Here is a 24,657-nt window from a genome sequence, read left to right as displayed (position 1 = left end):
AATATGGTTTTATAGTTAGGTGCAACATATGTAGTATAATGTGTGAAGTGTGAGCCTCCACAATTCTCTATCACATAGTGCAACTTAAAAATCCTAACGTGACCTTGCATATTATGCAAACTTGTATAGAAAATAGCAACGCCGATTCTTTATGATATATGTGTGACATCATATAGGAAAGGCTCATCCAAAAAGTGACTTGAACTCTTACAAATAACAAACCAGAAAGGGCAAGCGCACCAATTGGGAAGCTCTATTTATAAAACAAACAACACCCCGTGTGGATAATTTAAATACCTATCAACCACCCCATGAGGAGATTTTCCACAACATAAGCCGTGTCCTTTTGATTAGGGACAATGCATGTATTAAATTTTGTTGAGGGATTAATCCAATCGAAGTGGCATAATGGAAGAAGTAGAAACTAGCAAGAGTGATTACCAATGAAGTAATAAAACAAGGATTATGTGAATCCTTGGCTAAATACTTTGAATAAACAAATAGAGTGCTCACAAGTTTGCTTCTTACAAAATAAGTAAAAAATGTTGTGGATTGGGAAATTTCTTAAATCAAATTTAAAAGAGAAGAGTATCAATGTATTGTGTTGATAATTTTATTTGCGTTTTACTTGTCATTATTTTATTTCACTCCACTCGAGGGTCAGGACCTAAAGTTGAGAGTAAGCAATATTTTGTAATTTACACACGTGTTGATCTGGTAAGGATACCATAAACAACTTCAAGCTTGAACGAAAATAACATATTTTAAAGGTCAGTTAACTATTATGGTAAACCTTATCAACTTGGGAAGGCATAATTACACAATTTAATAGAGATATCTGCCAAAAATGTCCATAACATAAAAGGCATGTGTATATACATAAAGCCAAGACACAAATGGGATATATATACATAGGATGAGCAACTTATGTAAAAAGTATGCATCAATTTGTACATTGGCATTGTTCACTATTTCGCAAGCTTGCATAACTCTGAAAGAATTTAAAGAGGCCTTTTAAATATCTCAGAAACCTCACCCTTACGCAAATTACAATAATAATAGTAGTAGTATCTGAAGCAGCCAAAAGATCACTAATATGGACATAGTGAAGAAAAAGCACCAATTTGAGCTCAACTGTCTAGTGTTCATTTCTGGAGCGTCAAATATCTATTCAATCAAATATGTAATGCTCTGATTTTTCATTTCATGCCTGAAATCTGTAGAAAAAGACTTAATCTTCTTCTACTACTTCAGCCTTCTTCTTTTTCTTCTTCTTCTTCTTTGCAGCTGATTCCATTTCTGACAACTCTTTGGTCACGTCATCGATTTGTTCTTTCGTCTTTGGAATGGTTTGTGGTGACTCAATGTCCTTTCGTTTCTTCTTTTTCTTCTCTTTGGGGCTGCTCTCAAACTGTGGGGTCTTTTCACCCTTCTCTTTGGGGCTGCTCTCCAACTGTAGGATATCGGCATCAGCATCGGCACCTTGATATTTCTTCTTCTTTTTCTTCTTGCCTGTATCTTCATCATCGGTAGGAGCCACCAATTCTACTTCAGCCTCGCTGTCAACAATCTTCCCTTCCTTCTTTTTCTTTCTCTTCTCCCCACTATGTACTGTCAAAACAATATTACAATACTTGAGGATTATGCGATATGAAAATAGGGAGCTTCATATCGTCACAGTAATATTTCTGCAAGGTTCTAATTATGTAACTTTCACAATCATTGAAATATTATTACACGGGATCTCAATGAGAATACATAGCATAAGCTTTGTACACTTGAAATAGATACTAGCAAAAAGAGTGTACAGACATCTGTAATAAGTATGCTTTTGTTTGTTACAGATATCCCTAACTTTCCAGTTGAATTAGACCTCTGTAAAAACCAACGTTACCTTTTTGCAAAAACATCACACTAAGTACAGACAGATTATGAGGCATCTTCAATTTGAATAAAGAAAACATGAAAGAACCATTCCCGAAGTAATAACCATGCAAGCAACGTTTCCTAAGTAACTCACAATGCAATTAAAGTAAGTATGCACTGAAGTACCTAGCTATGCAAGAAACCAATCTTTTAGTAACTAACAATACAAGGAGTCATTCCTCGAGTAACTAACCATGCAAGACGGAATCCTCACCCTCGGGAGCATAGTCCTCATTAATCTTTGTGCTCTCCTTTCCTGCATTAGCCTCAATTGTCATTGCATTCACTGCTTCCTTCATCACATCCATATTTTTTCGGGGAGCGATGCCCTTGTCATAAAAGTCTAGCCTCTCCTCTACTTGTCCTTTGAGCTTTTCACCAAATATACTTGAGTTCAGCTCTGCACAAGCAAAACACTGATGGTGTGAAGAAGTTTTGATCCAGGAAACTGAAAAACCGTCAATAAAAAAAGAATAATAATATGCCCACCAGAGGAAAACAAACCTGAGAAACAGTCAATTCGTGATGCTAATGAGCATTTATTCGCAAGGTACCGAGAGATACGACCTTTGTTACGGGCAGATGCTTTTCCAATGAACGATGAATGAAAGATAAGGCCATACTTGGGTGTATTGCCTTTTGTTTTCAGTGCTCTGTGAGAGAATATAACTGTTAAGCACTAAAACAATAAATGAAATCCTATCACATCAAAGAATAGCAGTTGTTCGCTTGCTAGCTTTCAATGGACATAGAAAGAAGAACATGTATTAACGTCCCTAAAATGCCCTAATAGCCTCACAAATATTACAACTGCATATGTTAACTTGTCAATGTGAGCAGCAAAATGGTTTGAAATGTAATCATGAAACCAGCAATCAGGTATGGTGCCTGATAATTGGACCTGAAGTTGTATTAATCGAACATGCATACTCCAATAAGAGCACTTCATGTCATATTTGTAAAATACTTCACATACAATCGGCATACAATAGTTATGCTACATATTCTACCTCTTTTTAAAAAATACTTAGAATACGTATTCTAAAGATGAAGTACAATAAAATACATAGAATAGGCATAGAATAGGTGGAATACGTAAAAGACTTCTACTATTTTTATTGTTTTTTGGCCAAATTTTAAATTGTATTTTGATTTTTTTGAAAATGTTAAATACTTGTAAAATACATAGAATACATGAAACGGTTTTAAATGGCAGTTCTAAAACATGGAATACGTGTTAATCACCTTGTATTCTAAAATGTATTCTATAAATGAAATGGGAGTTTTTTTATCAACTATGGTTCATGTGCACCACAGCATGTAACTGGTGTGTGAGCCAGAGAATATATGTTTAAAGCAACTAAACGATAATTTATTTTGGTTTCCTTCAAAATGACCACAAGGAAACAGCTACTGTTTTCTCTAGCTATTTCATAAAATTACATGGACCTATATTCATACATAGATTATTATACATTAATGGAAATATAGTAACCCTAATCAATATCAGGAGGTCTCAGATTCCCATAGAAGAAAATCCAGGGGAAAAATGGAGTAATTCAGCAAGTTAAAAAGAAATTTTATACAAAATATAGAACGAAAATGAAAAATTTCAATCGAAGCCAAGAGGATAAGAAACAAGAGTTGTAAGTTACTACTATTCTGTTTTGAATATTACAAGTTTCCAAGTTTCACCAAATTGTTTTCACACAATATTACACAGACTACTTTGAAATAGCATCTTTTATCAGTAATTATAAAATTACACACATGTAATGATAGTTTTGATCATGTTTATCCTTGCAAACTATATTTTATTAAAATACAAGAGAAAAGAGGAAATTGAGGCATGAGAATAATATTCTTTATGTTGTTATTATTATTATTATCCCAACACATCTTTGGAATCCAAATATTAAATGAAGCAAAATTTAGTTGAAGAGCAAAATTAGACTCAACTTTCACACTGGATGTTACAAAAAGGGAAAAATCAAAACGACACAGAAATTTCCATTTTTGCAGGAACTAGAAGACCATTTTATGAGTGAACATTTTGGATGAGTTTCTATTATTTCCAGTCTTAAAATTTCATGTTCACCTACCTACTGCATCCTAACAGCATTATCCTACCATAATATTTCATATACAATTTATTCAATGGTTCAAAAATGTAATGCATCAATAACTACAATAGACCCATCAGTAAATATCCCCTTTGGGAGAACATATGACATCATTAAGAAAAAGGAGAAAACTCCTTCAGCACACGCCTGCATTTTTATTATTGCTTGAAATGCCCCTAAATTTCTATTATTTTCCCAAATTCCCTTGGCGTAGCAATTATATGTGCTATTCCAGGAGTTAGATGGTAAAACAATCTAGTTCTTCTTTTAAGTATGCGTGCGTTTCTGTGTAATTACATGGTCTATTTATCAGGTATCAAAGAGCATTTGAGAAAAATAACAAACAACTCTAAGGGTAGTTTGGGACATAAAAACAAACTCAGGATGGTCTGGAGTTTATGCCTAATAGAGATGATGGCAGTAGTAGTACCTGAAAAGAGCCTTCTCAGCACCCAATATTTGAACCGTTGATGCTGGACATTTGGCAAGATTAGCCAAGCTGCCAGCATGAGAGATTAGTCGAGCCCCCACCATTTCTCCAATAAGAGCAGCCAAATTTGGTGCAATATCATGCATCTTAGATATTAAATATGCATGGAGTTGCTTACGGTACTCTGACAGTTCGAGCACACGTTGGGCAAAGCTTTCAATATTGATGAGATCGATGATGGAAATGTCTTGTCCTAAAAATAAGAGCATAGTAAAAGCTGGTTAAGGTGCAAGAAAAAGAAAACTAAATTAGATAATGCATTATAGTCTTACCCATTGAGGACTTTGCTGCCTCAATGATCTCCCTCGCTTTATCTTCTTCTCCAACTACCTCAATCAGCTCAGGCAATGCTTCATCCGTAAGTTTGGACTTGTCTTTCACGAACTTAATTGTTTTCGCATAAATATAGTTATCATTGACTATCTTCACTAGCTCTGGAAAGTGCCATGAATACCATTCCCTGCCAACATTAATAAACGGACGAATGGTTAATTAGAAGGTGCCTAATAAGGGATATTATTGCATGATGGTACAACTAGTTTTAGGCCGCATACATAATAGCAACAGATTCTGTGCAATGAAAGCTAGAATAAGAATTGAAGCACACTTAATACGTGGCAAGAAATAGAATTCAATAAGAGTTTACAATCAGCAGTTACTTACAGTTTTCATTATTGACCCCAACATTATTTTTTCCTTCGTTACTAAGCGAGACTCTCACTCAAATAGATGGGTGAAGATTCAACCCATCCTCATATTCTTTTTGAAAAGGCAAGATGTTCATGTGGGTTAGTGATCACACCACAATTAAGACAAGAGACCTATTATAGGGCTCCTGGAAGAATAAAAACAAGTACCAGTTCCAGAATTGGGATAATATGAGTAGATTTGGGTTCTCTTATTTGTGTAACTATGACCCACTCAGCTGTTGCTGCTTCCCTCCTTTTTTGTATCAGCACTAATGTGACAACAACTGTCAATCTATCAAAGAACACTAAGAGATTCTCAAATCCAATAGCTTGTATACCACTTGCATATTTATTATGCACATAATATGTGAATGAATGAGAGTGAGAGAGGTTAAACACGTAATTAAAAGAACCATTTTTAAATATTCTCAACAAAATGAATAGATATCGGTGAAATAAAATTCAAATTAGCAACAGACGGAGAGGAAAAATGAGTCAAAACTACTTCCTTGAGTAGTTAACACAATAAAGAGTAAAGAAAGACATTACCTAACTCTCATTCCAAAAGTGTTTATGTCTTTGTCAAGTGTGTCAAGTAATGCAATGGCTTGAATAACCATGTTATCAACTCGGTTTACATTAAACTTCACCTTTGCCCTGCTATAACTATGGCCAAGCCCAAGTTGTGCCTTCTCAATATCCCCCTCCTACAATGTTATGATGGTGAAATTTCAAACTCTCTTGGTGTTATGTCCTGAAAAAGACCCCATCTTACCAGAATTCAAAAATCATTCTCATACCTTAAGATCTTTGACAAACTTGGCAAAATGCAATCTGATTCCCCTTATCAATTCAGATACGAACTCATTGCTTTGACATGGAACCCTCAAGGACTCTAAGATTTGAGAGCCTAGCTTTGGTTCTGCAACCCCCAGTGAAAACTTGGGTTTCTTGCCTTCTTTCACCTTGGGAAGGTTGAGCTCCAAGAAATTGGATAAATCCTCAGTCAATATCCCTGAAGAAGGAGAAACTTACCCGTCACTTTCATGCATAGTCTTTCAATATGTGCACCATATAGCAAAATACTAATGGATACTATACTCTGCGTTCCATGGATTATGGATGAACTTCATGAAAATGAAGTATGAAGGTGAAAGAGTAATGCTTCCATGGATGATGATTTACCTTCATGAAATTGAACTATGAATGTGGAAGAACTAGTTATAAGAGAAGCTATGCTAAACAACTATGCTTGCATGGATGATGATGGATTACTTTCAGGAAATTGAAGCTTGCATGAAGGTGAAAGAGTAATGCCTCCATGGATGATGATTTACCTTCATGAAATTGAACTATGAATGTGGAAGAACTAGTTATAAAAGAAGCTATGCTAAACATGCTTGCATGGATGATGATGGATTACTTTCAGGAAATTGAAGCATGAAGGTGAAAGCATGAGTAACCAATGAAGACATGATAAACAACTATGATGGATGACCTTCCTGAAAATGAAGTATGACGGTAAGGAGCTAGCTATAAATGATGCCATGATAAACAACTATGCTTCCATGGATGATGGATGTTCTTCATGAAAATGAGTGTCAAAGTCCTATGGTTCCATGAATGACGGTCTTCATGAAAATGAAATTGAAAGAACTATGCCTCCACAGATGATGTAATACCTTCATGAAATTGAATAATGAAGGTGAAAAAACTACTTACAACAATGAAGCTGTGACAAATATTTATGCTTCCATGTATGATGTACTGCCTTCATGAAATTGAATAATGAAGGTGAAAGACCTAGTTACAAATGGAGCCACAATAAGCGACTATAATTCTAAGGATGATGGCCTTCATAGACTGTGGAAGAATTAGGTACATAATATAAGTATGGTGTGAGGTGCATAATGCAAGTAGATTTAAATAAACTACTATGATGTATATCCTTCATGAAAATGAAGTGTTAAGGTGAAAGAGCTAGTTATAAACTAAGAAACGACAATCAAGTATCCTTCCATGGATGATGGATAACGAATAATTTCCATGGAAAAGAATGAGAAAGTGCTATGTTTCTTTGGATGATGGCCTTTGGAGAAGGTAAAAGAAACTAATTGGACGACAAATAAAGGAACAACAAGAGATTATGCTTCTTTGGATAATGGCCTCCATATAATTTGGAAATGAAAAAGAAATAAGAAACTAAGCTTCCATGGATGATGACCTTGAATGTTAAAAGACAAGTTATACAACAACACATGAAGGAACAATAAACCACTGTGTTAACATGGACGATGGATAAAGCAGTTACGGATAATAAATTGGAATAGTAAACTATTGTTCTATGGACCAACGCCATAGAAATGATTTACCTTCAGATATGGCATTGCACTGTTCCAAAGCATTGAGAGCTGAAATAAAAGGCTTAAATCCCACAAGCTTGACCACTTTCCCAAACCTGGTAAGGTCCACAACAGATTGTTGAACTGCATCCACTTGTCGTCCAATTTCATCGAGTCCATATGCTTGAAAAAGAGCATAGCCAGATGCGGACTCATAGAGCAGGTAAAGAACCTTTCATTAAGAAAAGACAAATCAAAACAATTTCAGTATTCAAACGGAAAGAAAAAAAACTAGATGATAAATCAACCAAAATTGAACACTTCTTGCATTTAAAGACTAGGCTCTAAATCGATGAGATCTTGACAGCTTACACAATTAACTCCAGAATGAAGATTTTGATGTATTGTGCATGACAAACGTTTTAAATCTGGACTCGGACGAAATGATTCCCATACACAGAGGGAAAGACAATTAAACCCCAAAACCAATATGATTTCTTCTTCTTCTTTTTCTTTATGCATTAGGAATTAGATTGAAATCATGGCATATGTGAGAAGGATAAATCCTTCTGAGAATAATCACGAGCTTTCTTTCTCTCTAAAGGAGCAATGATGACGAAAACTCTTGGAAATTTTAACAAATAATAATAAAGCATTTAAAAAGTTAGGGGGGAGGGGGAGATGATACCTCTTGATGGTCGGTGGCCATGGCCATGGCCAAACCTTCTCTGAGAAGGAAACCTTTAGAACAGCATTCCTGCACTACCAATACTAAAACCCACAGAAATGGACAGGAGGGCATGCATATACATACTGTATACATACATACATACATACATACATACATATGTATGCATGGTGTGTCATGGAGTGCCACACATATGGACAGGAGGGCATGCACATATGTACATTGTACATTACATACATACATACATACAGATGTATGCATGGACCATGGAGTGTGTGTGTGTGTGTGTGTGTGTGTGTGTGTGTGTCATGGAGTGGAGAAGAGATCATGTGGTCTTATTCATAGGCTACAATTGTCCGCCGGTGTGGGCTCACAACCTCATTTCGTGGCCACGCAAATCGAACCCCAGACCAACCAACCATGATCCTGGCGCCACCAAATCTCGAATTTGACACTACTCGTCCCCAGGCAAACCCAGACCACCCCCCACCCCAATCCTCGCATTCGCTCATATATCTTGTTGGTACCATATCGAAATTTGGGCAGCCTTGGACCCCATATCCTCGTACAATCTCATATCTGGTTAGTACTGTATTGAAATCTAGGTAGACTTGGATCCTAGATTCCTCGTACCAACTCATATCTGGTTAGTACCATATCGAATTTGGCATTGTTCAATAATCGCCAAACGGACTCGGGTCCCAGATCCTCACACCAACACTTATATGTGTTCTATGGTATTGACTAATAATCTAGAATGTTCTAGAATACTCTAAATATCTTATAATAACAATATAATTAATATAGTTTACATTTGTATATGTTACTATAATGGTTAAAGGTTTGACACGGTTTGACACGTACGCTAAGAGGTTGTTGGTTCGAATCCTTGTAAGCTAACATTTAGCTCCTTGAGAAAGCTTTGTTCTATTGAGTGGTAGATCCGAATGCATAGCTCATCACATTGTCGTGCTAATCTTGGCACTCACTGGTAAATCCCAAACTAGCCTCTAGTTTTCTCTTGCTCAATGCCAAATATTGGTCGTGAAAGGAAAAAAAGAAGGTATTATCTTCCAATTAACCAAACGCAATACATTTTAGGAAATGGGAGATAAAGAAAAATATTTTTATTATAATGAAGAAGAATTAGGACCACAAGATTACACAAAAGATTGATGTTGAGTAGGAGTGGGATTTTAAAATAATGAGATCTTCCCTATAGACAATGTCCTTAGTCCAATTGCAAGCTCATTCGGGCCTAACCATGATGCATGGTTGCCTGTTTGTGGTAGTGCATAACTATCACTTGTGGTGCGACAATAGCGATAACAAGAAAAACGCTAGAATAGCGTGAACATTCACACAATCATATAAGAAGCATTACAACGATTAAATGTAATTGACATATATAATACGATAATATTGAAGTGTTGAAAGGTTTAAGGTGCACATCGAGGAGGAGGAAGAGGGTCACAGGTTCATGTCCTCTAAAATCTACGACACAATTGTTTTGTATGCCCATGTTCATGAGAAAGAAGGCCTATCGGGAGCACATAGTTAGGAAACAAGGTGTCTCTGGCACCCCCCACCCCGAAAAGCCCCTTAAGAAAAGGAAAAAACAAAAACCAAATGTGAAGAAAACATCGAGAAAAAAACATGAAGTATTTTCTTGTGCTTTGCAAGATTCGGGACGCGATAGGATGGATGGATAAAGAACCCCAATGAACCTGGGTCACGTGGGGAACCGTATAGTTTTGAGACCGGTAGGGCCATGCCCAAAGCGAGAGGTTTGGCCTAAGTTCAATGGCTTAGCAAGTTAAGCCTCATTGGAACCATCATTGGAAATTGGGACCATGTATCTATCGTGGGTATTGGATATACATAGTAGCGCCAGGACACTCTCAAAGTGACATGAGTTGTTTGTTAACTATATACATATGTCCCACATACAAAGGCCCATAAGATATATGAGTATATATATAGCTGCAGAGAATGGCTATGGCTTTGTCCCTTCGGGGACATCTGATAAAATTGGAACGATACAGAGAAGATTAGCATGGCCCCTGCGCAAGGATGACACGCACAAATTGAGAAATGGTCCAAATTTTTTTTCGCATGCTTTAAAGCATAATAGTTTCTCTTTTTCCTTCGTAGCTTCAATTCCCCCATCCTCCATTCTTCGTTTTTCACCCCAATAGTCGATGGAAAGCATAGTTTGTGAAGGTAATTGAATTTGATCTTCAATCTTCATGAAGCAATATGGATGAAAGTGGATGATCTTGATTGTTGTATTCATTTTTAATTGGGTATTTTAAACAAGGCCTTTCATGCAAGTCACAAGATTCACCTAAATTGTAATGGTATAGAGGTATGGATCTTGGAAGTATGGGGGGTTGGTCCACATCAATATCATATTGAAATATCCCTTTTGAAAAGCTGCTTCAATGTCTATATGATGTTTAGAAGGATAGCCATCACCTAAAAGAGCCCCAAAGGTGTTGAATGTCTACATATGAATGTCTTAATTTCCATTTAGAAAACTTGTTTGAATGTGTATTTGATGTATTATGACGTTTCGAAGGACAACTATATCTAGAAGAAATACATAGTCGTGATTAGTTGGATCATGGAAATTTGGTCCTCCTCTTGGCCACAATTGATTGAAATATGTGGATTATTAGTTTTGTTTGAAATCCACAACCACACAACATGGAACAATTGATTGTGATGTCACTTCTTGCCTTTAACAATTATATCTTACTCCATTCTTGTAATGGATGAACATATGCATATTATATAGAGGTGTTTGTCCTAAAATATTTTATTCCGGTCCATTGCATCAACAAATCAAACAATTGTGATAGTTGTTTCCATCATCTACACTGTGGTAAATGCTCAATGGATTGTTTTGGTCATCCTCACGGAAATGAAGCATGCATAAGAATGGTTAATTGTCCAAAACAAAATTCACTCACTTCCCTTAACGTGGTTTAAATTTTAGGAGTTTCTTTGGTTACTCTTATAGAGTGTGTGATCATTAGATCTCCACGAGATACAATTTTCTTTGCCATACAAGGATCATTTCCATAAGATCCAGATAAGAATAGCTAAATGCACAAAACAATTTTCATTTGCTTCCCTTGTTGTGGTTTGTGAGGTTTTGCATCGATATCATTCTCAACTCGTAATCAAGACCTAAGTTTAAAAAAAAACATTTTCTCTTGATATGTGTATTCAAGACGAACATTGAATTAGTTGTCTATGGTAGAAGTTACACAACATGCATGACCACCTCATTATTACTCTAGTCTCTTAGTCATATTTGAAGCAATGCATTTTATAAATTATGCACATAGTCTCTAGTCTCTTGATATGTGTATTCAAGACGAACATTGAATTAGTTGTCTATGGTAGAAGTTACACAACATGCATGACCACCTCATTGTTACTCTAGTCTCTTAGTCATATTTGAAGCAATGCATTTTATAAATTATGCACATAGTCAGTTTTAGAGCAACAAATCAATTTCTTTTGGCAAGTTGGCTTATTCATCAGAAAATCACCTTTTTTGTAAGCTTTGTTTCTAATTTGACAATGACTACTTATTTTTGAATTTGCAAGCAAATATTTGATTGGTGTAGGACTTCAATTAAGGTATCATGTAAGAATGTATTTTTTGTGTAGTCAAATCATAGAAAAAAGTTCATAGGACAACTTACAAGTATGTGATATATTTCATTTACTCACTTAACTAAGCATCATGTGTTCATGTGTGTGGGAAATGTTAAGCTTCGGTCATATTTTAGCAAGGATGATCTATTTGACTTCAGATTTTGGAATGTTCACCCAATCAGTGTTGATTACTCTCGTAGTGCTAGGCCTATGTGAAACGTAAACACCTAAATATTTTGTTAAACTCAAAACATGGAATATGTTTCAATTGTGAGAGAATTTAAAGGAAATAAAGGATTTGTGCAATTCCTAATCATGACCTTGATGCTTGAGCTAAGCTATAGAGCTAAAGAAATTTGTGGAAGTGTTCGAATGTATGAGTTCTCTAAATTTATCAAATTAAAAGCCCGAGGGTGAATGTTAATGCCCTAGATTGGAACGTCGCTCCCTTAACCATGTATATTTCCTTGTCAAAGAATCTTCCCAAGCGCACCTGCCACATTCAGATTGGTTGGAGTGTGTGCTTCATATATTAACACATGGCATACATGAGAGAGTCCCGATACTTTGACATAGTTACAATTTGGAACCTTGATTTTTAGTTTGGCAATATGTCGTTTGAGATCGATGTTGCCGTCATGATCTATTTATCAATGTTGTAATATTCAAAATGATAAGTGTCACGCAAGTACAATTAGGCTTGGTTGGAGCGAAATGGTCTCAAGTTTGAATATTCATTTCGAACTATCATTACTTTTTTGGAAGGTAATAAATGAACAATCTTCGGGTTGGCTGTAATGAGATTGGTTTCTTCTAGACAATAAGATTGTTTGTAGATCATCCAATTGTAAAACATTAGTAGCAAGTGACGCCAAAAATCTCGAAGAGCAAGCTAAAAGTATGGTGGACAAAACTTAGACATGTGCATCCCTTTCACTCCTTTGGCATTCATTCTCTTTCACTCCTTTGTCATTCATTCTCTGCTTGTTTCTTCATACTAATTGGGAGAACATGATTACCTTTGTAATATGTATTTTGATGAGCATTAGAAGGAGCAAGACTTTAAGGCTGATGTTAAGTAACATAAGGATGAAATCCCTATGTGTTCGCTCATTCCAAATACCGTTTCCATAACATAATACTGTAGTCTTAGTCAAGGACTTCTCCTCCAAGGACTATCTCCTTAACATGAGAATGAGATCCCCATGTGTTCTCTCCTTCCCAAGACAATCTCCATGATATACAGTTATAGTTGTAGACTCGTAGTCAAGGTCTTCTCCTTTGTGGACCATGTCCATAACACAAGGGCGAGAGTTGCTTGTGTCCTATCCTTCCAAAGACAATCTCCATGACATACATACAATTGTAGTTGTGATCAAGCCTTCTCTTGGGCCATATCAAATAATTCTTGCAAAATTTGAGATGGCTAAAAAATGGGCACAACTCTTGTTAACAAAGAATCAAGGATTGTCTTGCAGCCAGGCTTGGGCTACCATGCACCCATCTCTAAAGGCTAGACGATTATCTTTGTGTGCTTACTATCCCTTCTCATTTGTGAGTTTCCATGTATCCATGTAATCTACCATGTGTTTAGTTGAGCTATTTAAACCTAAAACATGGAAAAGAAATTCTATGAAATATGTTATAGTGACTTAGATATTAACCATGACCAAATAGCATGTAAATTAAAGTGCATATGGTGTAGTGTCAATGATCACTTAGTTCAAATCTGAGCTTGAGCCATGAGATAGCAAAAACAAAAAATGCTAAAAAGAAGCTATTTAGACTCAGGTCTTCAAGAAGTGCAGAGGGTATGGAAGGTGCATCCAGAAAATGGCTTTCCAATCTAAATTTATCCCACATTCAGATGTCTCATACCACAACAGGCTTATAAAACAGTGAAGAACATAGCCATACCATTCAGCAATGAGGGGATCGGTGCATAGCAGCCATGCCCGGCTGCATTTCTATCCAGACAACTAATGAAGAAATGCTGCACTAATTTCTGAGCTTACTTTTTGCCTTCCAAAAGTTCTCTCTATATGTATGGATGAGATTGGACTACTACCGGTATTGTCATGGAGATGGAGATCACTATTGAGGAATCAAAGACCTCCATACTTTGTTTGGTACCACAAACAAATGGAGCGATTGAAAGCTCCTAATTATTAAACTTTGTCATCTGTATAGCCCATGCTTAGGTTGCATGATAATGAAACATTCATGGTTCACAATCTCAAGTTCAGTTCCTTGAAGATCAGGGTGGAAATGTTAGGATACATAATGAAACCATTATTAACATGTCGAAATGTAAAGCTTGATTAAGTTGCTTGAAGAGGAGGGGGAGACACAAACTCATGATTTGTTTGTGTTGACATAATATTAAATATGATCAACCAACATTCATATGTTGCTAGGTCCTTGTTTTATCTTTTGCTTGTATGCCAAGTGCAATGGGTTCATCATCAATATGCACTTTTGAGCTTGGAAAATATGATTGATTGATCCAAATGCATGGAGATTATGATCACGTGAATCTGAGCTTATGATCATTGTCTTGATATTATCCTTAGTACAAAGTTCGTTGCTTGCCTCGTGAAACCCACGTCCCACAATCACTCAATGTGGAGAACATAGTTGTTAAAAAATGCGTATTCTATGTTTAGAGTACATTTTAGAATATGTACTTTGAAGTATTCTACACGTATTCTACATTTTAGAACTGCCGTTTTTTAAAATTTGACATATTCTACATATTTAACAATTATTTATCATTTTTAAAAAAATGGAAAAAAAAACTATAAATTTGAAGAAGTATTTAACATATCTTACAAGTATTCTAAGTTTTTAACGTATTTTATCTATAAAATACATATTCTAAGTATTTTTTTTAAAACTTAGAATACTTAGAATACGTATTCTACACATATTTTTTGCTAAGTATTTTACAACAAGGGTGGAGAAACCAAGTGTAACATAGCTTCTAGAATTTCTCACAATGTGTCCTTCTTGCATTTGGTAAATACTATGGAGAGGTGTTTGTGCTTTGAATGTACATTGATTCATTGGATCAACTTTAAATGAAACAATTGTGATAGTTGTTATGGTCATTGGTCATAAGTTCATAATAAATATGTCACGAAGGTGGATATGCAATTAGCTTTGCTTCTCCTCTTCGAGGAATCGAGCTTGGTACAATGTCATGTTAATGTACATATCATCGTGTAATCTAACCATAGTAAACATCTTTAGACTCAAGTCTTGAGAAGTGTAGGGTGTATAAAAAAAGAGAGGCTTTCCAACTAATTACAAGAGTTTAAATTATCCCACATAAAAAGGTATTGAAATAAAAAAAGCTTTTGTTGTGCACATATTTTTGAGCTTGTTTTACTCTTCCAAACATGCTTTGCCCACTATGTATGGAGGAGATTGGACTCTAATAATTGTATGTCATGGAGATGGAGGTGTTAGAGATGATTTCTAATGTAGGCATGAAATAAGGAAATAAATGATAGAATGATAGGTACAAAAGAAAAAGAAGGCGAAAGAAAGGTGTTGATCCACCCGACCACCCTCGAGCGGAGAGATCGAGACGGATTGAAGCGGAGGCATCGAGTCGTACTTGGTACTGGTACGCTTGCTACAAGAGTCTCGATGTAGTTGAATGTTGTATCTAATGAGGGTAGTTAGGCCTCATATTTATAGGCTAGACCTAAGGCATTTAGATAACTTCACACTTGGCCCTTATGTGTTGTCTCAATTCCGAGGATTACATGTAATCTTCTCTTCTTGACACTCTTGGTTAACCCTCACACTTTTATTCTCGTGTGTAAAATAATATGATACAAGCTACCACGAGATAAATTATGGTCATGCTTGTAACAATGAGGAATCAAAAACCTCCCAAATTTGGAACCACAAGGAACCTCACAATTAAACTTTGTCATCTTGCCTGTGCTTAGGTTTCATGATGAAACATTAGCATGTCACACAACATTAAGCTCAAATCCTTGAAGATCACGATCAGAACTATAGTGGAATCATGTTGCAACCATCAAGTTTTTGCATTAAACTTGGTATTACAAGTGAAAATAAAAAAGAAACGTGATCGATGCTAGTAGTAGATACATGTATGGAGTAGTATTTGTACATACTAGTTCTACTAGGCTTGCTTTTGCATGAATCAAGAAACAATGGTGTTCTAATGATGGGATTTAACTTATCCCACATTCAACCATTGTAAAATTAATAAACCCTTTAAATTAAAGTAAGATATGCTTTCAATATCGTTTAATTGTGTATGCGGATTGATCAGTTACATATAAGAGTCCTAGAATACTAGTTGCACCCTTCAAATACTGATCATGATGATTTTTATAATTTGTTGTAATCTTCTTATATTGATTTTGTATATTTGGAAAAAAAGTTTGATTGTATCTCATGATTTGGCGTCTCAATTAAGGATCACAACAATAACTTCTACCTTAAAAACTCCGAGCACGAAACGAAAATCTTGGTGGTGTTCAACATCTTAACGTCTTGAGGATTTTGTGAGGTTCGTGACACTAATTTTAAGATAAAAAAATCGTAGTATTGGACAACAAATTTCAAGTAAAAGAAAATGGATGGATGGGGGGAGTCAAAGTCGCGACACTAAGTTCCTAGGTACCTAGATGGATGGAATTTTAGGACCTTTGGGTAAAGTTGCTTCATACAATTGTTGTGGGGGACATCCACTAAGGTGAAATAAACCGCATACTTAGGACTCTCGTGGCTATGTGGTGCAAAGATATTCATCCCGGAACAAATGGGTTTATCTGTTACACCACACAAAGGCTCGTGTTTTGTATCTACGGGTTCCACTTTTCATGTTAATCCATAGGGATCTGATACCCAACAGGCTGAGAGTTATTGGTAATTGCGACACATAGAAGGTTTATGTGTTACACCACACAAAGGCTTGTGTGTTGTTATCACACGAAGAGGAAGAGCACATGAAGATTCCTAGAGTCACCGGGAAGTTGACCACGTGAGTACATGAGCCGGGAAAAAATGCTTGGCAAAAAGGGTAGAATGTAGAAATAAGTTTCGTTCATCTTGTTATTGTTAAATTGGCACCTACAATGAATATAAGTATAGTAAACTGCATCCAAAATCACATGCATAAAATGTAATTCCCAAATTTCAATTAGATTGACATATTGGCTAGGTGTCCCCCCTGCCCCCCAAAATAACACTATGGTAGGGTTTCCTTAAAGCTATTTGCTAAGTTCAAATGGAATATAAAGAAAACATGAGTTATTTTCTCATTATCTAAATCACGAGATCAGCAAGAAGAAATTGCTAAAAAGCTTTTCGACTCATGTCTTGAGAAGTGTAGGGTATGCAAGGTGCACCCAAAAAATGGCTTCCTAACTAATAACAAAGAGTTTAATGTATCCCAAATTCAAATGTCTTAAACTAAATAGAGCTTATAAATTAATGGAACATTATTGATTGTTGATTGAATTACATTCCTTAGTGGTACCAAATTGAGCTCAAGGTTGGGTATGGTCATGATTTCATATGATATTGAAGGTAATCACCTAGCTCGGTTATAACTACTATGCACCACTCACCTCACAATTAAGTGAACTTCATCTTCCACATTTTATAGGAATTAATAAATTCAACTATTTGCATGTGGGTTAAGCTAAAACCTATCATTAGGTGGCCATTGTTTCCTCTATGCATGCAAACAAGGAGCCTCCTGTCCCTTCAAACATGTCACATTGTATCGTTATAGTAATATGTCAAAAGCCATGGATTCCACTCTGACCTAATTTCGACCTTATTACACTTTTTGACACAAGCACCTTATAATATATGGAGAAGATTGGACTATGATTGTATGTTATAGAGATGACATGTGCGAGGAATATAAACTTATCCAATAAAATTAATATATGTCACGAAGATGGTAATCGTGTGCTAGAGAAATGGAGTTGATCGAGTATTCACCTTGGTGGACATATTATGACTAGTACTTGTATGCCGCAACTGTTTGATTTTGTCAACAAAACGAACCAACATAGAATCCAAAGCACAACCACATCTTATTGTTATTGTGTATATTTGCTAAAAAAACGCAAGCACAATACATTGTGGAGGTGTAATTGAGAGATGCAAGAAATCGATCTTGCACTTTGGGTTTTCCATATCAAGCCATTGTGGAATGGGGGATTTCCATAGGAGAGCTACGAAACTTTGTGGAAACTGGCCTCCAAGGCAATGATTATAGAATCATATGCCACAATTGGCTGGATGGGTGGATCATCCTGTTTGTCGAGTTCACAAGCAAATATTTTGGATACTATATCCCCCTAATCATATCGTGACCATGAACCACAAATTGCACTTGGCATATACTAGAGAGTGACCCCATAGAAGTTACAAGAAGAAGAATCAAAGGGCCTTAAAAGAACCTATGAAATGAATGAATGAATGAATGAATGAATGCTCCATCAAAGGATTCTATTATAAGTCCCACATACAAAGGCCCATAAGATATAGAAGTATATATATATCTGCAGAGAATTACTATATCTTTGTCCCTTCGGGGACATCTGATAAAATTGGAACGATACAGAGAAGATTAGCATGGCCCCTGCGCAAGGATGACACGCACAAATCGAGAAATGGTCCAAATTTTTTTCTCCACTTCTATCTTCATTCTCCGTTTTTACCCCATAGTGGATGGAAAGCATAGTTTGTGAAGTTAATTGAACTTCATCTACATCAAGCATTATAGATGAAAGAGGAGGATCTTAATTGTTTTATTGATTTTAATTGGGTATTTTAAACAAGGGCTTTCATGCAAGTCACAAGATTCATCTAATTTCTCATGGTATGGATGTATGGATCTTGGAATAAAGAGGTTGTTCCACATCAACATCAGATCTAAATTTCCATTATTGAAAGGATTTTTCAATGTCTGTATCATGTATTATGATGTTTAGAAGGATAGCCACAGCATGTTGAATGTCTTAATTTCAAATTTAGAAAACCTTGTGTTGAATGTCTATTTTATGTATTATAGCTAGAAGACAGACATAGTCGCGATTAGCTGGATCATGGAATTATGGAGACCGGATCATGGTATCGAAATCTCCATTTAGAAAAGTAGTTTGAATGTGGATTTGATGGATTATGATGTATAGAAGATTGGACAAATGAATCCAAGAGTACCCAATCTAAGTACCCTTGGAGTCTTTGCATTGTACTTAGATTGCAACCTTTGGCAACTAGGCGAGCATTATGTCATTGTAGGCTTCCACCTAGCTTGAGCTCGAGCCTTAGTATCCATTCAATCTTGACGTTTTGTACTTCTTCATTGCTCCCTTAGTTGCCTAAGGTATAGCTCCATGCATAGTTACTTACCCAAGGTATAACTCCGTGCATAGTTAGTTACCTAAGGTATGGTTCCATCCGTGCATAGTTAGTTACCTAAGGTATGGTTCCATGCATACATGATATTTTGCAAAAACTTAATATTGTGGTTTTCTTTAGTGCCCAACGAGATTGTGCAGTTCACCCACCTCGTGGCCATTGCCATTGTGGAAGGAAATTTGGTCCTCCTCTTGGCCACAATTGATTGAGATATGTGGATTATTAGCTTTGTTTGATATCCACAACCACAAAACATGGATTTTTTATTATTGGGATGTCACTTCTTGCATTCAACAATTATATCTTGCCTCATTCTTGTAATGGATGATGAACATATTCTGCATATTATATAGAGGTGTTTGTCCTTAGATTTGATTCCGGTCCATTGCATCAACAAAATCAATCAATTCTGAAAGTTGTTTCGATCATAGGCCATTCTGCATCGCGGTGACTATTCAATGGATTGATCCAGTCATCCAGAAAGAAATGAAGCATGCATACATATAGGAATAGGTAATTGTCCAAAACAAAATTCACTCACTTCCCTTATGGTGGTCTAAAATTTGGGAGTTTTTTTGGTTATTCTTATTGATATAATGATGGTATAGAGTGTGAGATCATTATTAGATCTCCATAAGATACAATTTTCTTCACCATACAAACACAATCCTTGTAGCAATTTAAAGTATGCATTTACTTGGAACACATAGATATGATTAGGGTTTCTGTCTGTCTCTGCATTTGGGACATCTCCAACACATGTGACATACATATTATACATCCATAGCAGCAGCATGTACATGTAGACATACATACATATACAGTTACCAAACATAACATGTAAATTAGAGTGCATATGCTGTACTGTCAATAATCACTAGTTCAAATCTCTGATCTTGAGCCATGAGATAGCAAAAACAGAAAATGTTAAAAAAGCTTTTTACACTCGGGTCATGAGAAGTGCAGAGTCTATGGAAGGTGCATCCAGCTTTCCTATCTACATTTATCCCACATTCAAAAGTCTCCAATTAAAGCAAGCATATAAATTAGACAAGAACAAAGGCCTCTGATCAGCAATGAAGAGATCAGAGTGCATGGCAGCCAAGCCTGGCTGTAGAATTACCTTGATTACTAGTGAAGATACATTGCACACATTTCTGAGCTTATTTTGCCTTCCATAGCCTCATTCATTCTATGTATGGAGAAGACTGATTGGACTACTACTAAGTAACTTGTATGTAATGGAGATGGAGATAACTATTGAGGAATGAAAGACCTTCCAATTTTCATACCACAAACAAATGGAGCAAATGAAACCTCATAATTATTAAACTTTGTCCTCTCTATAGAGCCCATGCTTAGGTTGCATAATGAAACATTCCGTGTGTCGCAATCTCAAGTTCAGTTCGGATCGGAAGAGTTGATCGATTTGCGATTTCTTGTGCAACGATCAAAAGAAGCTTTACAATTGCTTGATGTGTCGAAAGCACCTCTTTTGTATTTTTTGTGCATATTCACACAATGCAAGAATGCCACATTGTAGGGATGTAATTGAGAAATGCAAGAAGCTATGCTACTCTTCGTTTTCCTAAATTGTTTTCTAGTTCTTCTTTCGAAAGTTCTCCTAGTGATTTTGCATTCAACAAGGCATTTTGATTCCTCTATGATTTATCGCTGATAGAAAAGCTCTATTAATAATTATTGGGACATCAAAAGACCTAAATTTCAAATTCCTTACAAGGCTATAGGCAATAGTGACCATAGTTGTTCAATGAATGAAATTGCATTACTTGTTTACTCATCCGTATTGCAATTTTCTTGTTGATCTATTGATCCTCTACTTATGTAATTGCTTGAAGACATGCTTTTGCATCCATTTCTGGGCTCATTTTGTTTGTGACTTATTGGTCCTTTAGCCCACTCATTGTTAGGATACATAATGAAACATTACTATCATGGACACACGAACCACGGACTCGGATAGAGCATGGATGATGGGGCTACGAGCGACGGGCTACAAACTTGGAACCGGAAGTGACGGGGCTAGAAACTCAGGAAGTTGGGAGCAACGGGAGGAGATGTTGGGAACGACACAAGAACATGAAGATAGAGATGAAGATCACATGAATGTGACCTTATGATCGTTGCCTTGAGATTATCGATACAAAGTTCGTTGCTTGTTTGTTGAAACCCACATCCCACAACCACTCAATGTGGAAAAACCAAGTGTAACATAGCTTCCAAAATTTCTCACAGCTACAGGTGCACAATGCTTTCTTCTTGCATTTAGTATATACTACGAAGAGGTGTTTGGGCTTTGAATCTACATTGATTCATTGGATCAACATTAAATGAAACAATTGTGATAGCTGCTATGGTAATTGGTCATAAGTTCATAAGAAATATGTCACGAAGGTGGATAGCAATCAAGTTTGTTCAATCTCTTCGAGGAATCAAGCTTGGTATTGTGTGAAGCTAATGTGTCATCATGTAATCTAACCGTATTAAACAGCTTTACACTCAAATCTTGAGAAGTGTCAGGTATGGAAGGTGCATCTAAAAAAATGGGTTCCTAACTAATGACAAAAGTTTAACTTATCCCACATAAAAAGGTCTTGAAATAAAAAGAGCTTCTGTTGTGCACACATTTTTGAGCTTTGCCCACTATTCTCTTAATTATGCACAACAAAAGCATCTACGTGAATTATTCTCTTAATTTTTCGCGAGACAGAATTTGAGATCCTCACATTGTGGTGTTCAACATCAGAACGTCTTGATGATTTCATGAGGTTCGTGGCACAATTATTAAGATAACAAATCTTAGTCTTGGACAACAAAATACAAGTAAAAGAAAATGGATGGATGGGGGGAGTCGAAATCATGATATCGAGTCCCTAGGTACCTAGTTGGATGGAATCTTAAGCCCTTTGGGTAAAGTTGTTTCCAAATGCCGAGGGATATTGGTAGTTGCGACACATAGAAGGTTTACGTGTTACACCACACAAAGGCTCGTGTGTTGCTATCACATGAAGAGGAAGAGCACGTAAAAATTCCTAGAATCACAAGGAAGATGACCATGTGAGTGCATGAGTCACGAGAAAATTCTCCCAAAAAAATTCAATTAGCCATGTTTATGGCTATGCTAGATTAAAAAGGGTAGAATGTAGAAATAAGTTTCATTTAACTTGTTCTTATTAAATTGGCACCTACAATGAATATAAGTATACTAACTTGCCTTCAAAATCACATGCATAAAATGTAAATCCCAAAATTCAATTAGATTGTCATATTGGGTAGGTGCCCCCCCCAAAAAACTATGGTATGGCTTCCTTAAATCTATTTGCTAAGTTCAAATGGAAGATAAGAAAACATGAGCTATTTTCTCATTATCTAAATCACGAGATCAGTAAGAAGAAACTGCTAAAAAGCTATTTAGACTCATGTCTTGAGAAGTGTAGGGTATGGAAGGTGCATCCAAAAAATGGCTTCCTAACGAATAACAAAGAGTTTAACTTATCCAACATTCAAATATCTCAAACTAAATACAGCTTATAAGTAGCAATGAGGAGAATAATGTATAGCGACCTAGCAACAAAAGCTTGATTATTGGTGAAGAAGTATGGATCATCAATTTTTGAGCCTATTCTCTTACTTTTCCAAAAATTCCTTTCCATACCATAAGTCCTCTTATTGAATGCCATGGAGATGGTTTTTGGAAAAAAAGAAGCCATGAAGATGGAGATCACAACGAGGAATAAAAAACCTCCCAAATTGGAACCACAAGCAAATGGAGCGATTGAAAACCTCTCACAATTTTAAACTTTGTCCTCTATAATGACACATTAGCATGTCACAATATCAAGCTTAGTTCCTTGACCATCATGATGGGAAGAGTCAATCCGATTGGTGATTTAGGCTGCATAATGAAACATTAGCATGTCATAGTGTTGAGCTCATGAGTACCTTGAAGATTGGGATGGGGAGAGTTGATTTGTCATGACATATATAACGATCAACGACCAAAAGAAATTTCACAATTGCTTCACATGTCGATGCCATGAACCAATGATGTCCCCCGAAGGGGACAAAGAGAAATGGATGTCCCTCCCATAGTTTTATATATTGCATTAGGGTTTCTGTCTGTCTTTGCATGTGGGACACCTCAAACACATGTGACATACATATTATACATCCATAGCAGCACCATGTACATGTAGACATACATACATTATACATATACACTTACCAAAACATAACATGTAAATTAAAGTGCATATGCTGTACTGTCAATAATCACTAGTTCAAATCTCTGATATTGAGCTATGAGATAGCAAAAACAGGAAATGTTGAAAAGCTTTTTAGACTCAGGTCTTGAGAAAGTGCAGAGTGTGTGTGGAAGGTGCATCCAGACAATGGCTTCCCTATCTACATTTATCCCACATTCAGAAGTCTCAAATTAAAGCAAGCATATATATTAGTCAAGAACAAAGGACTCTGATCAGCAATGAAGAGATCAGAGTGCATGGCAGCCAAGCCTGGCTGCAGAATTACCTTGATTACTAGTGAAGATACATTGCACACATTTCTGAGCTTATTTTGCCTTCCATAACTATTGCTATGTATGGAGAAGACTGATTGGACTACTACTAAGTAACTTGTATGTAATGGAGATGGAGATAACTATTGAGGAATGAAAGACCTTCCAATTTTCATACCACAAACAAATGGAGCAAATGAAACCTCATAATTATTAAACTTTGTCCTCTCTATAGAGCCCATGCTTAGGTTGCATAATGAAACATTCCGTGTGTCGCAATCTCAAGTTCAGTTCGGATCGGAAGAGTTGATCGATTTGCGATTTCTTGTGCAACGATCAAAAGAAGCTTTACAATTGCTTGATGTGTCGAAAGCACCTCTTTTGTATTTTTTGTGCATATTCACACAATGCAAGAATGCCACATTGTAGGGATGTAATTGAGAAATGCAAGAAGCTATGCTACTCTTCGTTTTCCTAAATTGTTTTCTAGTTCTTCTTTCGAAAGTTCTCCTAGTGATTTTGCATTCAACAAGGCATTTTGATTCCTCTATGATTTATCGCTGATAGAAAAGCTCTATTAATAATTATTGGGACATCAAAAGACCTAAATTTCAAATTCCTTACAAGGCTATAGGCAATAGTGACCATAGTTGTTCAATGAATGAAATTGCATTACTTGTTTACTCATCCGTATTGCAATTTTCTTGTTGATCTATTGATCCTCTACTTATGTAATTGCTTGAAGACATGCTTTTGCATCCA

The 24,657-nt window shown here is 36.1% G+C and overlaps 1 protein-coding gene, 1 long non-coding RNA gene and 2 other non-coding genes across 5 annotated transcripts; 3 read left to right on the top strand and 1 right to left on the bottom strand.

Annotated features, from left to right (window-relative positions):
• Positions 1-872: 872 nt before the first annotated feature.
• Positions 873-8,366, bottom strand: LOC147862164 (nucleolar protein 56-like). Of its 2 annotated transcripts, none has more exons than XM_087322517.1 (9): positions 8,259-8,366; positions 7,601-7,802; positions 6,029-6,243; positions 5,778-5,935; positions 4,812-4,999; positions 4,480-4,732; positions 2,431-2,579; positions 2,120-2,326; positions 873-1,611 (listed from the first exon to the last, which is right to left on the bottom strand). In XM_087322517.1, the coding sequence occupies exons 1-9, from the start codon at positions 8,283-8,285 to the stop codon at positions 1,232-1,234; spliced, it is 1,779 nt and encodes a 592-aa protein (XP_087178643.1). In that variant the 5' UTR covers positions 8,286-8,366; the 3' UTR covers positions 873-1,231. The 2 variants fall into 2 exon arrangements, with proteins under 2 accessions (XP_087178643.1, XP_087178644.1); XM_087322518.1 differs by having other exon boundaries at positions 2,141-2,326.
• Positions 8,367-10,264: 1,898 nt separating this feature from the next.
• LOC147862163 (U6 spliceosomal RNA) lies at positions 10,265-10,367 on the top strand. Its single transcript, XR_015530062.1, has one exon. It is a non-coding gene; the product is annotated as a U6 spliceosomal RNA (small nuclear RNA).
• Positions 10,368-10,440: 73 nt separating this feature from the next.
• On the top strand, positions 10,441-19,611 carry LOC147862161 (uncharacterized). Its single transcript, XR_015530048.1, has 3 exons — positions 10,441-10,481; positions 18,791-19,385; positions 19,421-19,611. It is a non-coding gene; the product is annotated as an uncharacterized LOC147862161 (long non-coding RNA).
• LOC147862162 (U6 spliceosomal RNA) lies at positions 18,520-18,622 on the top strand. The gene has a single exon (XR_015530075.1). It is a non-coding gene; the product is annotated as a U6 spliceosomal RNA (small nuclear RNA).
• Positions 19,612-24,657: the final 5,046 nt, after the last annotated feature.

Source organism: Azolla caroliniana, unplaced genomic scaffold (assembly GCF_043228905.1).
Source record: "Azolla caroliniana isolate FFs.n. ecotype wild unplaced genomic scaffold, voAzoCaro1.0.p SCAF_7, whole genome shotgun sequence".
Classification (NCBI taxonomy): Eukaryota; Viridiplantae; Streptophyta; class Polypodiopsida; order Salviniales; family Salviniaceae; genus Azolla; species Azolla caroliniana.
Note: the sequence above shows the minus strand (reverse complement) of the source record. Positions and strands in the feature narration are given on the sequence as shown.

What these genes read in the sequence shown, in the direction of transcription:
- LOC147862164 (XM_087322517.1), bottom strand. Translation starts at nt 8,285, where the DNA reads ATGGCCATGGCCACCGACCATCAAGAG. An exon ending in GCTGAGAAGGCTCTTTTCAG is followed by an intron (nt 2,580 to 4,479) that starts GTACTACTACTG and finishes ATTCTCTCACAG; the next exon opens with AGCACTGAAAACAAAAGGCA. An exon ending in TGAGGATTCCGTCTTGCATG is followed by an intron (nt 1,612 to 2,119) that starts GTTAGTTACTCG and finishes TTGTTTTGACAG; the next exon opens with TACATAGTGGGGAGAAGAGA.